We start from the raw sequence: 16,761 nt of genomic DNA on the forward strand, positions 1-16,761 counted from the left end.
TATGACATAATTGCCATCACTGAGACATGATGGGACAGCTCTCATGACTGGAATGTTGTCATGGATGGCTATGTACTATTCAGGAAGGACAGACCAGCAAGATGAGGTGGGAGAGTTGCTCTCCAGCTCTGTGCTAGCAGCATTTGAACGTGCCTTCTTTCAGGCTACACTGTGTCCTGACTTCCTGCTTGCTACCCCGAGCTGGGCTGCACACCAGCAGTTTGGCTTTTCCCTGTGCTGTGCTGTGCAGTGTTGCTCCATGATCTTTTGCCTCATGGATGTTGTGTCTGAGACACTTCTGACTTTGGTGGGTTTTATTTGCCTTGGACTTTGCTGCGTGAATCTACCACGTGTATATAGCTTGCAGTTTCAGAGGCTGTCACAAAGAAATTCAGCAGAGATCACTGCTAAAGTTCTACCTCAACTCCGTGAGTAAAATCTGCTGTTCCGTAGGTTCTTTGCTCATCTTGATTTATAAGTGGGGTAAAGCTGTGTTGTAGCTTAGTCTTTTCCATTTTATGACTTTACATTTTATGACTCACCCATAAGCATCCTTGTGAAGATTTCCTGACCAAATTAGAACCTGTAAATAAACCTTAACTAGTTCTGTATACAGTTTAGGGGCAGAGTTTTTGGGAAAATAAAAAAAAAAAATCTATTTTTATAATTACTGCCTCCATCAACTAACCCCCTTTTGCCAAGGCAGTACTCTTGTACTGCCTCTGTTCTGGAAAGCATTTCATCCTCTGACTACTACTATATGGCATAACTGCACTGTTGCCACCCATTAATGCTGCAGAGTACGTTATTAAAAATTCTGGAAAGTGCACTTTGATGGTGTTTGCTGCCACCTTGAGTTCTACCTACCATGTTTATGGTAAAGCTTGCTCAGCCCACAGGAAAAGCTACTTACTACAAATAGTGTTACATAAAAAGCATAAATACCATTTCAGTTATCTGAATGTTTGCATTCTTTTTGCATTCTCAGGCATATACTACCATGTAATGAACATCCTTATGTGCAAACCTTTACCCCAACTAAGATTCATTAGAACTGTATGCATTATGTAAATATATCCTGCTTCGATGTCTGAAATGAAATTGAAGGTGTGTACAAGAAATACAGCACAAACTAGTGTGCTCTGGTGGCCTTCCTTGTTTGGTTGTTTTGTCAAGGGAAGGGCCAGGGAATGGACATGATTCCTGCAAGAAAAATTATGAATAACTCATTGAAGATGCTAGAAATAAAATATCAAAAAGATATTGCATACCTATTAAGCTTTTTCTCCTTCCAATTTTAGAAGATATCTTTAGAGTGAGAGAGTAGGAAAGCTTGGAACAATTGCATTAGCTGTTGGCTAAAAATATTGCTGCCTAAACCTCATATTTTAAAGTGGAAATTATTTTAATTGAAAAAATTGGTGGTTTTTTTTCCTCAGTTTCCTTTTATAAATGAGAATTGTTTTTTTGTGAATGATGTCTTGGCATTTGTAGTTTATACCTGTGTTCTTCAGAAGTAAAAGATGCAGATTCCTTCTGTTTTGTTTGCTCTCTTTCCCTTCTCTAAAAAAAAATATTAAAAAAATCTAGTCCTAGATTTTACAGTAGCATCACCATAGTTTTCAGGAATAACTAGTATTCCTTGTACCTTGGGTCACACAGGTGGAAGAACAAGACTTGTGTGATGGTTTGAGGCCAACTGGGATATTTTGATAAGAGAAATTACATCATTGGTTGTAAAAAGAAAATAATGATGAAGTCTGTATCATTCACTGGTTTGCTGAAAGGGATAAAGAGCCAAAATGTAAATAATTTTTCCCACTCTGCTCTGGGATGCTCCCCTGTTTGCTTCCTCTTCACTCTGCTCTAATCTCTCCACTAGCAAATAACAATGTAAGCTTTGGTGGTTGTTTTTGTTTGCCTGCCTGGGAAAGTACATGGAGAAAGAGAGCACAGCTTTAAGCCCCTTCTGGGCAGTCTTCTTTGTTGTAAATATATAGCTCCATCTTACTTCCAAGCTGTCTGGTAAATTTCACTGGTGGTGGTGCTGGTAAGTTTCTAACCCATCATCTGTCTTTTAAAAGACAGAAACTGTGCCTTCAGATGGCAGTTTCTAGAAACTGAAGCTTTTTAAAGAAGCTGAGAGGGCAGGGCTTAGGACACAGACACAAGATGCAAGTTTATTGTGCTTTAGCATGCATTAGAAATGTAAAAAGTGTAAGTTGCTGTATGACAGTATTTTTGACACACACTTAAGGATGGTTACAGTACATCCAAGTTAGCTGAAACACAGCTCATTGCAAAGAAAAAGAAAATTCCAGAGACTGTGCAGTGCAATTTCCACTAAGATTTAAATTGAAACAAATTTTGTTGCTTTCCTATAGGAAATATCTGCTAGGTTGGGTTCATAATGAAAGGATGGAATGACTGAAGTATTTAATTAACATTAATAAGAACAACATTTTTACACATTTATAAGGTGCAAAATGCAAGTAACATTCATTAGAAAGCACTTTTCTGTCATGATTAAGAACATCAAACTGAAAACGTGCTTCAGAAAAATCACATATTATACAGGGAAAATATATGTAACATGATGATGGACTTGATACTCTTCAAGGTCTCACTCTAAAAAATTCTACGATTATATGATTAAGCTATATCTTATCAAGTATACATAATATGTTTATAGTAATTGTATGTTCATACTAACATGTTCACCTATGTTCTGCTGCTGCTTTCCTAGGAGAGGGCATGAGGGTGAAGAGACACCTGAGGCCCAACCAGGTGGGATGCCTGAGGAGATGCTGTGGATGCATGCTGGGGAGACTAAAGCTGGAGGGGAGGATGTTTGTAGCTCTTCCTAGCACAGGAATGACTCCTGCCTGCCATGCTTGCCTGAAGGGCATGGGCCACATTCTGTGGCTCTGTTCTTGATGGTGCCCCTGCTTGCTGCAGAGGGGGTTGGATTACACAACCTTTGGAGGTCCCTTACAATCCAGATCATTCCATGCTATTCAGAGACCTTAAAGCTGTTTTTGAGGTGTGACAGATTGGATGTGACACTTGCTGGCATGGTTTAGCTGATGTTGTGGTGCTGGGTCACAGGCTGGACTTGATGATCCCAGAGGTCTTTTCCAGCCTCAATGATTCTGTGATTACATTGAAAAAGAAAACTGAAATTCCAAATAACTTTTTTTTTTCCCCTCTGAGAAGTAAATTTCTTCTTGCTGAAGACAGGATAAAATTATTAGACCATTAGCTGTTGAACTTTACTAGTAATACTGATTTAAAAAATAATTTAAAAAACCCACCAAAGTTCTCAGTATCTTATTGAGTGTAACAGCAGCAAACCTCTAAGACCATAAGGTCCTCCTAATCATGTACTCACACTTGTATGTGTATTAACTTGATCAAGACTTCAAATAGCACAAGGAGTTCAAAAGTCCTGGAGAATGAAGATCCTAGGCAACAGGTTTCTTATTTATCTCAACACAAGGAAAGTCTGTGATACCCCATAAAGAACAAATTTATATGCAATAGGCTTCTTTCAAATTTAAAACAAATGGAAATAAGACTGAAAACACTATATATATTACTTTACTAGTAATTTACCAGGGATAGAAGCTTGTGCAGATGAGTTTTCTATATACAGCGATTCCACCAGATGCAATGCCAATCATTAGATCCAGATTATGGAGATCCTGCAAAAGAAAAATACCGTAAAAATACATCCGCAGTTCGTGTCATTCATATTTATCTACTTATAAATGAATGTTCAAGTTTTCTATACTTGCTACTCCTGAAGCAAAAATCAATCTCATATTTGGATTCTTTTCTCATGCTTCTCTTTCATTTGATGGCATTATAAATACCTCCTATGAGATATTACAGATTTTCTCTCATTAAAACAAGTTGTAACCTTTCATCTTGCTACATTAGATATTCTTTGGGTCAGCATTTGACTAAATGTTCAAGATCAATCTTCTAAGTTCAATCATCTAAAAGAAGTTGAAGTACTTTCCAAGATCATCCAGGTAAGTGTTACTGAATTTTGGGAATTAAGCACAAAGGTCCTGATCCTAAGCTGTTTAAAAAGACAAATAAAATATTGTAATTTTTTTTTTTCAGAAAGGCCTTAACAACAAAGACTGGGTAAGAGGTGACCACAAATCTGCCTATGAGAGTATGCTAGAAGCATATAGAAGTGTACACAAACATTTCATAAAACCGGAATCAATTATGAACTAAATCACCAAGAACTGTGCAGTAGCTTAACACGCTCAGCTGGAAAAACAAATTGATAGTTTTACAGGCCATTTTAAGCTGAAGCAGTCAAGTGGAAACACATGCTTCCATACAAGCAAACACTTCAGTTAGTAGAAAGAAAAAGAAAGGTGTGGGGATGGTGACTGGGCAGAGTGAAAGCACTGTGCTTGAGTCTGAACTAAAACGTTACCAAAAGTTACAAACCTCGTTGCCTTACTTCGACGTGATCAATGTGTACTAATGCATTATTACACAAATTTCTAAACAGAGTTGAACACATGCATAAATGTACATGTCAGTGTAAAACTTACTGATTAAAACACCAGTTTTGACTCAAAATTGTTTCAGACTATTTCGTAAAGTGTGGCCAGCTGTGCCTGCCATAATACAGCTAACAGCAGAGCAGAAATCTCTATTAGCACTTGGAGGTTACTCCAGGTTCCTGATTCAAAAAAGCCATATGGTGAATTAAAAAAAAAATCAGGAGAAAATGATGAAAAACTACACAATTTAGCAGAAATAAAGGATCAGCTAAATACTTGAAAGGAATTAATTAGGCTAAAGGGATTAATTAGGCTACAGGACTCTATTTTCCCCAGGAGCTTTGTCAGAACAAAGTTCATTCCCCACCTCCCTTTGCCCCAGTTAAGAACACTAATCTCCCTTTTTCAGATAGCAAATATTTTTCTGTTAAATCTAAGAAATCTGAAATCAATATTCTGGACTAGCATAACGAAAGAGAGTTGTCCCAGATGAAAGATGATGGAAACATATAGTTATTTCCCTTTTAAGGAAATCTATGCTATTAAATTGCACAACTGAGAAACAACATGCAGATATTTCTTTTTTACCTGTTTCTTTATAGTAATAAAATTTAATAAAGACATAAATGACCATGTCAGGCATCTAGCTAGTTAATACTCATTCATATTTGATTTAGTTCACAATTACCATCTGGATTTTTGTGGACATGGATATAACACTGATTATATTAATTTCCTGTCTTCATTTCTCTGGCTAAAAATGTAAGATGAGTTAATATCAGACTAATTATTAAGCAGACAAAACAGCAGTCCAGAGTTAAAAGATTAGAAATTACAGAAATCTCAATACAATTGTTCAAGTATGGAATACACTCTCCTGAGGTTTTTAACACTAATTCATTTTTTAATATTACAATTTTAGCAGTTCACATTTATCCTCAGAGAAAAGCAGGAGGGCTTGTAGATGAAAACAGAACTCAGTCTAATTCACTAATAGAAATTTCATGCTCAGCAAGTTGCTATAAAGAAAGGTCACATACCTTCTGCAAAAGAACTTTGTACCATAAAATATTAAAATAAAGGAAAACAGCTATTCATGTGTTCCTCAAGAAACATTATCTAGAATTATTTCACACTCAGCTACCAGTTGAGCACCAGCTTCTTTTGCCATCAGTATAAAAGCTAAGTGTTACCTGTTTTTTCTGCCATACACTATGTAAGAGGATTAAGATCAGCAAAGAGCTGAATCACTAGTTCCACACAAATAAAGTCTTTTAAAAAGCCAGCGTAACTAGTCCATGCTAAACATGTTCAAAGCACTGATATGTGACACAATTGGAGGGGTTATTTAAAAACAGTACTAAAGAGGTGGAGAATATCAGGAGGCATGGCAAACTTGCCTGACAAAGCTGGGGTATCATGTGGTAGCCTGTGTGAAGAAGAAGCGTATTAGTGGCGAAGGTAACTAACCTTCGCTACAGACCGCAGAAACAGACTTCAGAAAAGTTACAGGAAACATGGGCTACAAGATGAGCCCAAATGTTGAGTATTCTTCTACAGATTACTGCTGCACAGGCAAAGGACTCAGCGAATGAAAGGCTATCTACTAGAAGACCATGCTGAGAAATAATTATATATATATATGTCACTGCTGTCACTTTTCTTACAGGCCTTCAGGAGCCTGTAATCATAATCAATGAGAACATGTTGGCTGAAGTTTTCCTCATGGCATTCAGTCCAAACAACAATGATATTTAAGTACAAAAGTGCAGAGACAGTCAGTCACACCTCTACTTATAATATCCCCACCCCCTTCCCAGCTTCTGGCAATTTACAGCTAGAGGATTTTGTGAAACAGAAGCTTTTTGTATATTTAATAGATTCCATTGAATTATTCTTCCACTGAACTGCCTAACTGCCCTTGATACCTGTTTCACCTTGGGCATCCATTACAGTAACAGTCATCTCCATATTTCAATTGAAGCCATATGGAAAAAGTTCCTTTTGCTTAAACCTGTCTCCTTCCAACAAAACTGAAACTCCTTAAATCCTCTGTCACCAAAGCAAAAAAAAAGTTGTTCATTGTTCACATTGTCTGTGCTTTTCATCTGCCACACAAGGCTTTATCTTAAAATGTTAATTATTATCCTTCTCTGGATATTCTCTTATTCCTTTCCACTCTGAGATGACAAAGTGAAAGAAAGAGTGAACCTCAACATTCAAACTATATCAGTGGCATGACATTTTCTATTTTGCTTTCTATTTCCTTCCTAGCAGCTTCTAATTGTCTAGATGTTCAGAAAAATACAGTCCATTTCAAATATTTTTATATTTAAAAAAAACAAACCATTGAACTATGATAAAAATACTACTTTGGATTGAAACAGTAGCAAGATGGCCTTAATTTTAGCAGTCCAGAATAGAGTAGGCTTTGGTTCACATCTGTACAGATCATACAGTTTTATGTTAGGGAGAGTACTGGCTTATGGCAGCCTGTGAGCCCCTGGTCATTAAATACAAAACAATATACTGGAGGAAAATAAACAAGTAAATACATTGTTTAAGCAGGTATCTCCAGAAGGTATTTCTAATCAAGGCAAGAGTAATACAGTACACCATAGCGAAATTTCATTTAGCTGAAAATGTCTGAATCCACTCTAAACTATCCTTACTACCTGGCACTGGTGGGAGCACTATTGACATTCTGCATGTAGTTCAGTAACTATAACTCAAGAAGCATGATGGAAATTGAAGAATTTCCAGAAACAGTATCCCGTGAATAAAAAGAGAATAGCCTCGTGGTGAAAGTCTTGGAACTTAAGTTGGTTTATAACAGGCTATGGAAGACATTAAATGGCATACTGTATATAGAAAAATCTCAAGTCTTACAGAAAAGAGATCTCCAAAACAACAGATAGGTGGTAGATAACCCAATAGACAACGAACCTAGACAGATTTAATAAAATGCTCATATACATCTTAAGGGTAATCAAATTATAAGAAGCTAGGGAGGTTTTCACACTGTCAGAAGACAGAAGAATATAAAACTTTTGTCCACATATGCAAGATTACTTACCCACAGCCAATGCACGTGAACCTAGATACCTGATCACCCTTAAGAGTTGTCATGTAACAACACGTAAAGCCTCTCCTATCACATCAGGTAGTGTAAGTATAGACAGTTCATAGTTTGATCAACAATATCCTTTATGTTGCACTCTTTCCTATCCTTATAAAAGGCTTCTATTTGAACACTGTAATTAAAGAATATGAATCTATTTACAGTGGCTTTACACAGAAGCAAGATCCCTTATTTGCAGTAGCATAATGCAAAATCAGAAAACATCATGCTTAAAAAAGAAAATTTTTATATCCTTTTCATCTTTAAAGAAATTTAGATAATTTTCCCACTAAAATCCCCAGTGTCAGGATTACTAACACATCTCAAAAAATGTTAGGAAAAACAGTAGTCTCATCTTCACATAAGAAATCAATCATCTGCATTCATTAAGGTTTTATACTACAAGCTTTATGCCAAAATAATTTGCTATAACATAAAAGCACAAATTATAACTTTGACACTAGGATGAAGTATTAAAACAAAAGTATTGTGGGGATTCATGTCAGAGAAACAGTGAAATCAATTAGATCCCAGTAGCCAGTGAAATACTCAGACATGTTTCTCACCATTGCACATCCTGTATCTCAAAAATTTAAAATGCATTTTCAGTGGTCATCTTCTAGACTGTTAATTGCTACTTAGACTTAACCTGGAGCCAAGGAATAAAAGAATAATAAATTTACTTTTTTAAGTCTACAGTTTTAAATCTGTGTTAGAAATTCAGAGAAAGGAAAGTCTTAAAACATCTGCCAACTACATCATAACACTAAACAAAGCATTCACTTTGTTTCATGCCAACACATTCAAAAATTTTAGTAAAATTATTAAGCAAAATACATTGTAGGACTGAAACAATGTTAAAAATACACTCTTACTCTTTTCAGGAGATCTAGCTTATTTGTTTGAAATTCTGGCATCTCTGTTACATGGAAATAATTTTCAAACTACCCGACTCATTAATTTAAAATAACAGACAATAAAGTAAATATTTAAATGTTACTGGTTTTACTACTATAAAGTTCACATTAAAAAAAAATCTGATTTTTTTTCCAAGTGAAAAATCACAATGTAAACATACTCTACCACTGTGCAATTCCACTCCATAGAACTCAAGTGTTCGTGCTATATTTATATAGCAGGACTCTGCTTCGCATCGCTTGAGGCCACTAAAAGAGATAAAATGATCAAGTAAATTTATATGGACCATAACCAAAACTAAAAGGTATTATATTTATTGCAAACGTAGAAAAGCAAAAGAATCGTACAGCCCAACATCTGACAAACAAACTTATTGAAATAGTGCTGTGAGTTTGCTGGTAAAAGACCTCCTTAACGCCTCTCAAAAATTACGCCAATTATACACAATATTACAGGATGACAGGGTGTCAGGGGTTGGAAGGGGCCCTGAAGAGATAATCGAGTCCAACCATCCTGACAGAGCAGGACCATACAGTTTAGCTCAGGTCACAGAGGAGCACATCCAGAGAGGCCTTGAAATTCTCCAGGGAAAGAGATTTCACAACTGCTCTGGGGAGCCTGCTCCAGTGCTCTGGGATCCTTACGGTCAAGAAGTTCCCCCTTGTGTTGAGGTGGAACCTTCTGTGCTGCAGCTTTTATTTGTTGCTCCTTGTCCTATCACAGGCAGCAAGTGAGCAGAGCCTGTCTTCCACTTCTCACCCCCAGCCCTCAGATATTTATAAACATTTATTAAATCCCCTCTCAGTCTTCTCCAGACTAAAAAGCTCCAGGTCTCTCAGCCTCTCTCCATCAGGCAGTGCTCCAGTCCTCTAATCATCCTTGTAGCCCTCTGCTGGACCTTCTCCAGCAGATCCTTGTCCCTCTTCAACTGGGGAGCCCAAAACTGAATGCAGGACTCAAGATGGGGGTCTCATCAGGGCAGAGTAGAGGGAAAGGAGAACCTCTCTTGATCTGCTGGACACACTCTTCTTAATACACCCCAGGATCCCATTGGCCCTCTTGGCCACAAGGCCACATTGCTGTCCCATGGATAACTTCTTAACCACCACCAAGGTCCCTCTCCAAAGAGCTTCTCTCCAGCAGATCACCTCCCAGCCTGTAGTGGTGCAGTTTATTATTCCTCCCCAGGTGCAGGACTCTGCACTTGTCCTTGTTGAACCTCATTTCGTTCCTCTTTGCCCAGCTCTCCAATAATGTTATACCTTAGCCATTTTGGGCTGGTTCTTTTCAGATAAAATAATTTGTATCTGTTTGGTTTGAAGTGATGAGGACTTGTTCCTGGTATAAAAGCTTCCTTTATAAAAATTAGCTCTAGCTGGAAATATTCTATATGGCATAGTTTCTCAGAAAGAAGTAATCTAAAAGAAATATCAGAAGCAGAAACGTACTAAAAAACTCAAGAGGGAGAAAGAAAATTAAGCTGAAGTTATGAAACTCACCAAGGAAAACAACCTCAACCTATCTACCATCTATAAATCCTAGACCACTTTTTCTCCCACTGGTAGATGCAAAATGTGCTGTGAAACTAATAAGGGGTTTACCTTATGGTCTTCTAGAAAGGTTTTTGATAAAAAAAAAAAAATCCCCATACCTCAAATAATCAGATTATGCATCTTCATGGAAGAACTACAATAAATCTACCAGTAGCTTTAAAACCCAAAGTATAAAACAGCAATCCCTCTTTATATGGTTCTCTCATGTGGCCTACTAATTATTCATCTCAGAGGAATGCAATGTACCCTAAATAAGATTTCCTTTAGGCATGATAGCAAAAGTGGTCACGTCCAATACATTTCAGGGCCAAGATCAGTCAAGAATTTATCAGGAAAGAGGCATCTCTAAATTGGAATCTGTCATAGCCTACACATTGTAGTGTGTCCAGTGATCAGCAATTCAGGCACTAGCCTATGTTCAGTTTCATTTTACTGTTACCTGAGGGCTGCCTGTAAAATCTATACACATCTGAATAGAAAAGATGCCAAGTCATCCTATCATAACTCTAAGTGCAAGTAAAACCAGCTCTTTGTTGGGTAATCTTCCAAAACAACACACACAAAATGCTGTTAATAAAATGCAGTTTAGATACAATCTGCAAAAAGCCTCATTTTTAAAAGAGGCTTTATCTTCAAAGATATTTATTACTTTCAGCTAATGTGCACAATTTTAAATTTCAGGCCATCAAAATACTATGGCCTGAAATACTCTAGGAAATACTTTTATTTTCTTGGAGCATGATGAAGTTACCTTGAATCAGAAAGCCACTGCCAGCAGTATGGCCTGAGTGTCACAGCACTGCGAAGAGCAGAGAAGGGAAGGAAAAAAAAGGCTTTTTGTCACAATCTACTGTCATAGTAGTAGATCTTATCTCTTTCACTGTGTCCAAAAGGTAAGAGAAAAACAAAACAAAAAACCAAAAAAGGGACCATTTTAATATACAACAGAATGCCAGGAATATTTGCAAAAATACAGGTTGTTTTTTTTTTCAATTTTGATCAAGAACTGTGTTTAGAAAGCTGAGGAAAGATGAAACCAACACAAAAAAGTATGTCAGCATGGACATAGCAGAGAGATTGTTATAACTCACTACTCAATGAGGGGTGAGCAACTGATGTCATTTACGTGGACCTGAGCAAGGCCTTTGACACTGTCCCGCACCCCATCCTAGTCTCCAAGCTGGTGACACGTGGGTTTGATGGGTGGACCATGAGATGCATAAAAAACTGGCTTGATGGCCGCATCCAAAGAGTGGCTATCAATGGGTCCATGTCCAAGTGGAGGCCAGTGACAAGTGGAACCCCTCAGTGATCAGTCCTGGGACCAGTCTTGTTCAGCATCTTTGTTGGTGACATGGACAGAGGCATTGAGTGCATCCTCAGCAAGTTTGCTGATGGCACCAAGCTGTGTGGTGCAGCAGACACACTGGAGGAAAGGGATGCCACCCAGAGGGACCTGGACAGGCTGGAGAGGTGGGCACAAGCTAACCTCATGAGGTTCAACAAGACCAAGTGCAGTGTCCTGCATCTGGGTCGAGGGAATTCCAAGCACAAATACAGACTGGGCAGTGACTGGCTGGAGAGCAGCCCTGAGGAGAGGAACTTGGAGGTGCTGGTGGACAAGAGGCTCAACATGAGCCAGCAGTGTGCACTGGCAGCCTGGAGGGTCAACCAGATCCTGGGCTGCATCAGGAGAAGTGTGGCCAGCAGGTCAAGGGAGGTGATTCTCCCCCTCTACTCCACTCTGGTGAGACTCCACCTGGAGTACCTGTGTCCAGTTTCTGAGCCCCCATTACAAGAAGGATGTGGAGATGCTGTAGAGTGTCCAGAGAAGGGCCACTGGGATGATCAGAGGGCTGTAGCACCTCTGCTATGAAGACAGACTGAAAGAGTTGGGGCTGTTCAGTCTGCAGAAGAGGAGGCTCCCAGGTAACCTTATTGTGGCCTTCCAGCATCTGAAGGGGACCTACAAAAAAGCCGGGGTAGGACTTTTCAGGGTATCAGGGAGTGACAGGACTAGGGGGAATGGAACGAAGCTGGAGATGGGTAGGTTCAGACTGAATGTGAGGAGGAAGTAATTCACCATGATAGTGGTGAGACCCTGGAATGGGTTGCCCAGGGAGGTGGTTGAGGCCCCGTTCCTGGAGGTGTTTTAAGGCCAGGCTAGATGGGGCTCCTGCCAGTCTGATGTAGGGTAGGGTATCCCTGCCCATGGCAGGGGGGGTTGGAACTGGATGATCCTTGTGGTCTCTTCCAACCCTGACTGATTATATGATTCTTGACGTTGCTTACCAGGTTGTTAGCAAATCAGTCTTGGTGTACTTTTCCAAAATTTTTAACTGTTGATACACCAGAGCTAACAAATATCAACTAGAATGTAAACATCTTATGAAATTTGAAATGTATCCTTCTCTTCAAACTGCTGTCTCACTCTAGCAAGCATCATAAAAAACATTACCAATTTGGATAACATCTGCATCCTAAGACTTCCCACTGCTTATATACTAATCAAAAAAAATGTTAAGAAAACCTTGTTAGTACAAACTTCATACAAGAAAAAAAAAACCTCTGGATTTAGGGATGAACACAAAAGGAAAATTCAGAAGCTACAGCAGTGTCTTGGGTTCAAATGCAAGTTCCCAGAGACTCTTATAAATTTAATAGACCCAATGACAATTTATAAAATTTATAGAGTGTCCTCCCCTCTTCCCCCTCCTTTTCCCAAAAAAGACAGGGAGAGAGAGAAAGGTAGAGACACCCAAATAAATCAATCTCACTCGATTTGGAAGTAAAAAAAGGAAAAGTTTAACAATAACTTAGAAAAGGTATTGGAGGTAGGGGAGTTTACAAAGGATAAGGAAGGGAAAACAGCAAAATACAAAAAGGGATGGATACAACCCGAGTAGTGTGATGGTGTCTCTGCCTCGTGGCTGCCACGTGGTGTGCTGGTATGCAGTATCAGTGTGTGTGTGAAGAGTGAACGCAGGAAAAAGAGGGAGAGGAGCAGGAAGTGCTCCTCTTTTATACCGCAGGAAGTGGGGGGAGTGGGCTAACCATCACCTGGAGTGTGGCCCACCCCTGGGGAGGGGCCAAGACCCCTAGGGTCAGGTTCAGGGTTACTCCCCCAGGAGTGTTAACCCTATACAAGCAGTTAAATATGACAACAGTTGTTTTCTCAGAAGCTACTGAAAAGTGTCTGATACAAACATGTCTGCAGAAACACTTTCTCAAATTTTGCAAAACATTAAAGCTAGCTACAAAATTTTTCATTAAGCTACAATGTACAAGATATAATGTGGCTTCTCAAGTCTGTATGTCAGTTCCAGCCTTTTAGTTTTCTTTTGGTAAAATTTCCTAAAGAACAGACACTAAAGAATTTTAAAGGACAGATATTTATAGAGCTGACTTTGCAACCTTACAATTTTAAGAATGTAAATTTAAAAGGGATAATAAATTAGATATTCCATATGGTCTACATCAAATATTTACTCCAGATCAGCAGAAATGTCATTCCAAAACAACACTGTTCTCCTCAAACTGTAGGCAAAATAATTCTCCCTTTCCATCTTTCATTTTCAGAAACTCTAGTGAAAATTAGAACCATTCTAGTCAAATGTCCAACCAGCACTGATCTAGTCAAAATGATGTCTCAGATGTAATATTCACTATGAATGCCAGAGGATGCAAGAAATTCTGCCGGGATATATCATTATTTGCCTACCCCTGCATTCCCAAATAAATAGGCCAAGGGATCTATATTTCAAAATACGTGTTAAAGCAGTAAAGAACCACTTATCCAGATCCAGTATAGTCAAGTATTTTCCATTCAGAACTTCAGTTACCACTATCTGTGTGAATTCAAATACAGCAGTTCCCAGAAGCCCCACCACACATTAAACTGGACCAACAGTAGCTTCTAGTATTTTCTCTGTATCTCTGGCTCTCATAGCTCTAAATACACACATTCATTCCAACCACTACAAGTATCTTCAGAATTTTCCCTCAGTGGTCTCTGAGTCAGTATCTTCCTAAAGACAAGAAAATTTGTTCATGCCTATCCACAAGTCCTTTTCTAAAATCTTCGGAGTCTACTTGACAATTCATATTAATTTGGGAGGAATAGAGGCCTCGGCTGTTCTATTCCTGAACATGAACTGCTAGTGAAGCAGCCCAAACTAGTACCTATAAAGAAAGCATACTTGTAGTTCAGTGGTTTGCTTTCTTCCACCTTGTAAATGACAAAGCAAAATACATGTTATGGACTGATATACAGCACACATGGAATTGAGAACCACTCACTACATCCACTAGAAGTAAAGAAACAAGAGGGAGGGCTAAGAGTACTGAATGATGCCAGAAGGAAGTTGAGGTATATCTGCAATGTAAATGGAGGTACTTCAGGGTACATACTAAAGAAACTAGGAGAGCAGGGAATTACGTCTGTGTCGTGGAAGGCCGAAATAGGCCAAATTAGGCTTAAACATGTCCTGGCTTGCCCAGTTATGTTTTCTGCTCTCCCTTCTTCTGCTGATGGGAAAAGCAACTTCAGGAAAGGAAGACTAAAAGGCCTGGTGCCTTCCAGTCTCTGTCTCTCTTTCCAAACTTGTAAATACATGAGGGTACTGCGTTTATACACTTGCCTGTGTTCTGCCCTAAAAAGGTAAAAGCAGGCCCTGACTTCACCTCATATGGTTAAACTTGGCGAACTGCCATTATGATTGGCTAATCTGTGGCCAAGGGCCCATTAGACTCAGGCTGTATTGATAAAGACATGAGCACGTAACATAATGAGCCACTGCCATTGTTTCTGCCTTAATGTGTTCTCTGCTTCTGGCAGTGTTCTGCCTCACTTCTGTTGCATCCTGCCATGCTCCACAGCATTATGTCTGCTAAGCTATAAGCTAGATCTGCTCCATAATAACAAGCCCTGATACTTTGGACTTGTCTGCCTGGAAACTGCTTCAAGTTTACCAGGAACAGGCTTTAAATGCCTTCATGTGATAGGCTTCTGTGCTAGTTTTAAGCAGGCTAGAACGTTTTGGTGAGAGAAAAGTAGATAATTGGCTGTGAAAGGAAAACAATTGTTATGTCTCCTTCCCTCACAGTCTCGATGAGAGGTATGGGAACAAGAAAGTAAACATTAGATAACACTTTTCGCCATTTTCTCACTCTGCTTCTGGCTTCAGACTGAGCTACGTCTCCCTAACCTCACTGCCACTAACCTTGCTCCTTAACCTCTTGGCTGAACCTCTTTTCATCCTAGGACTGGGGTAAGGTTGAGAGGGGCAGGGGGAAGGTGCAGGGGTGGTTGAGAGCCCCTCCTGGGGACTCAGGTTTCTGGGAGGGGATTTGTGTTTCTGTATTACTTTTAACTTGTATATTTCTGTATATAACTGTATATACTGTAAATATCTGCTTGTATATTGTGCTAGCTGTAAATAAATAGCTTCATTTATATTCCCAGAATCTGTATATTGGCAGAGTAAAGGAAAGCCTATTTGGTGTGCTGATCTATGGCAGGACATTGATGCACGACTGGAGAGAATTCCAGTGAAGGTGCGGCACGTAGACGCGCACATGCCTAAGAGCAGAGCCACTGAGGAACGCCAACACAACCAGCAGGCAGACCAAGCTGCTAAGATTTCTCAAATTGATACCAACTTTGAGCTTGACCTTGATTGGAAACACCGAGGTGAGCTGTTCTTAGCTTGGTGGGCCCATGACTCATCTGGACAGCAAGGCAGAGATGCAACATACTGATGGGCTCACGATAGGTCAATTGACTTGTCCATGGATGCTATCACCCAAGACATCCATGACTGTGACATCTGTGCTGCTATGAAGCAGGCAAAGCGAATCAAGCCCTTATGGTATGGTGAGAGATGGTCAAAGTACAAGTATGGTGAAGCCTGGCAGATTGACTACATCACTTTACCTTGTTCTCCTTCTGGCAAGCAGTATGTGCTAACGATGGTAGAGGCCAGCACCGGATGGCTGGAAACCTATCCAGTTCCACATGCAACTGCACGTAACACCATTCTTGGCTTGGAGAGACAAATCATGTGGAGACATGGAACTCCAGAGAGAATCGAGTCAGACAATGGCACTCATTTCAAGAACAATCTTGCAAAAAACTGGGCCAAAGAGCATGGTATTGAGTGGATCTACCACATACCCTACTATGCACCAGCTTCAGGGAAGATTGAGCGCTACAATGGTTTGCTGAAAACCACCCTAAAAGCCATGGGGGGTGCAACTCTGAAAAATTGGGACAAACATTTAGCACAAGCTACCTGGTTGGTAAATAGTTGGGGTTCAGTAAACAGAGCAGGACCTGCACAATCAGATTTGGTCCAAACAGTAGACTGTTATAAAGTTCCTGTTGTAGGTGAAAAGAATCTGTTAGGGAAAACTGTTTGGGTATTTTCTCCTTCGGGCAAAGGGAAACCTGTCCAAGGAGTGGTGTCTGCTGAAGGTCCTGGTCATACCTATTGGGCAATGCAGGAGAATGGTGAAATCCAGTGTATTCCACAAAGAAATCTAACTTTAGCTGAGAGAGTCTAAATTCAGAGGGTATAATACAAGCTGTTAGGAGTTTTCTGTTCTAGGTACCAACAGCGTCCAACAATGAGAGAAT

The 16,761-nt window shown here is 39.4% G+C and overlaps 1 protein-coding gene across 1 annotated transcript in view; it reads right to left on the reverse strand.

Moving 5' to 3' along the window:
• The window catches only part of PTPN3 (protein tyrosine phosphatase non-receptor type 3), a 169,995-nt gene that overhangs the window by 75,214 nt on the left and 78,020 nt on the right, over positions 1-16,761 (reverse strand). Inside the window, 2 exon segments of the mRNA XM_064150026.1 lie at positions 3,616-3,704; positions 8,732-8,819. Of these exon segments, the coding sequence (XP_064006096.1) occupies positions 3,616-3,704; positions 8,732-8,819 (177 nt within the window).

Source organism: Pogoniulus pusillus, chromosome 10 (genome assembly GCF_015220805.1).
Source record: "Pogoniulus pusillus isolate bPogPus1 chromosome 10, bPogPus1.pri, whole genome shotgun sequence".
In the NCBI taxonomy this organism is placed as follows: domain Eukaryota; kingdom Metazoa; phylum Chordata; class Aves; order Piciformes; family Lybiidae; genus Pogoniulus; species Pogoniulus pusillus.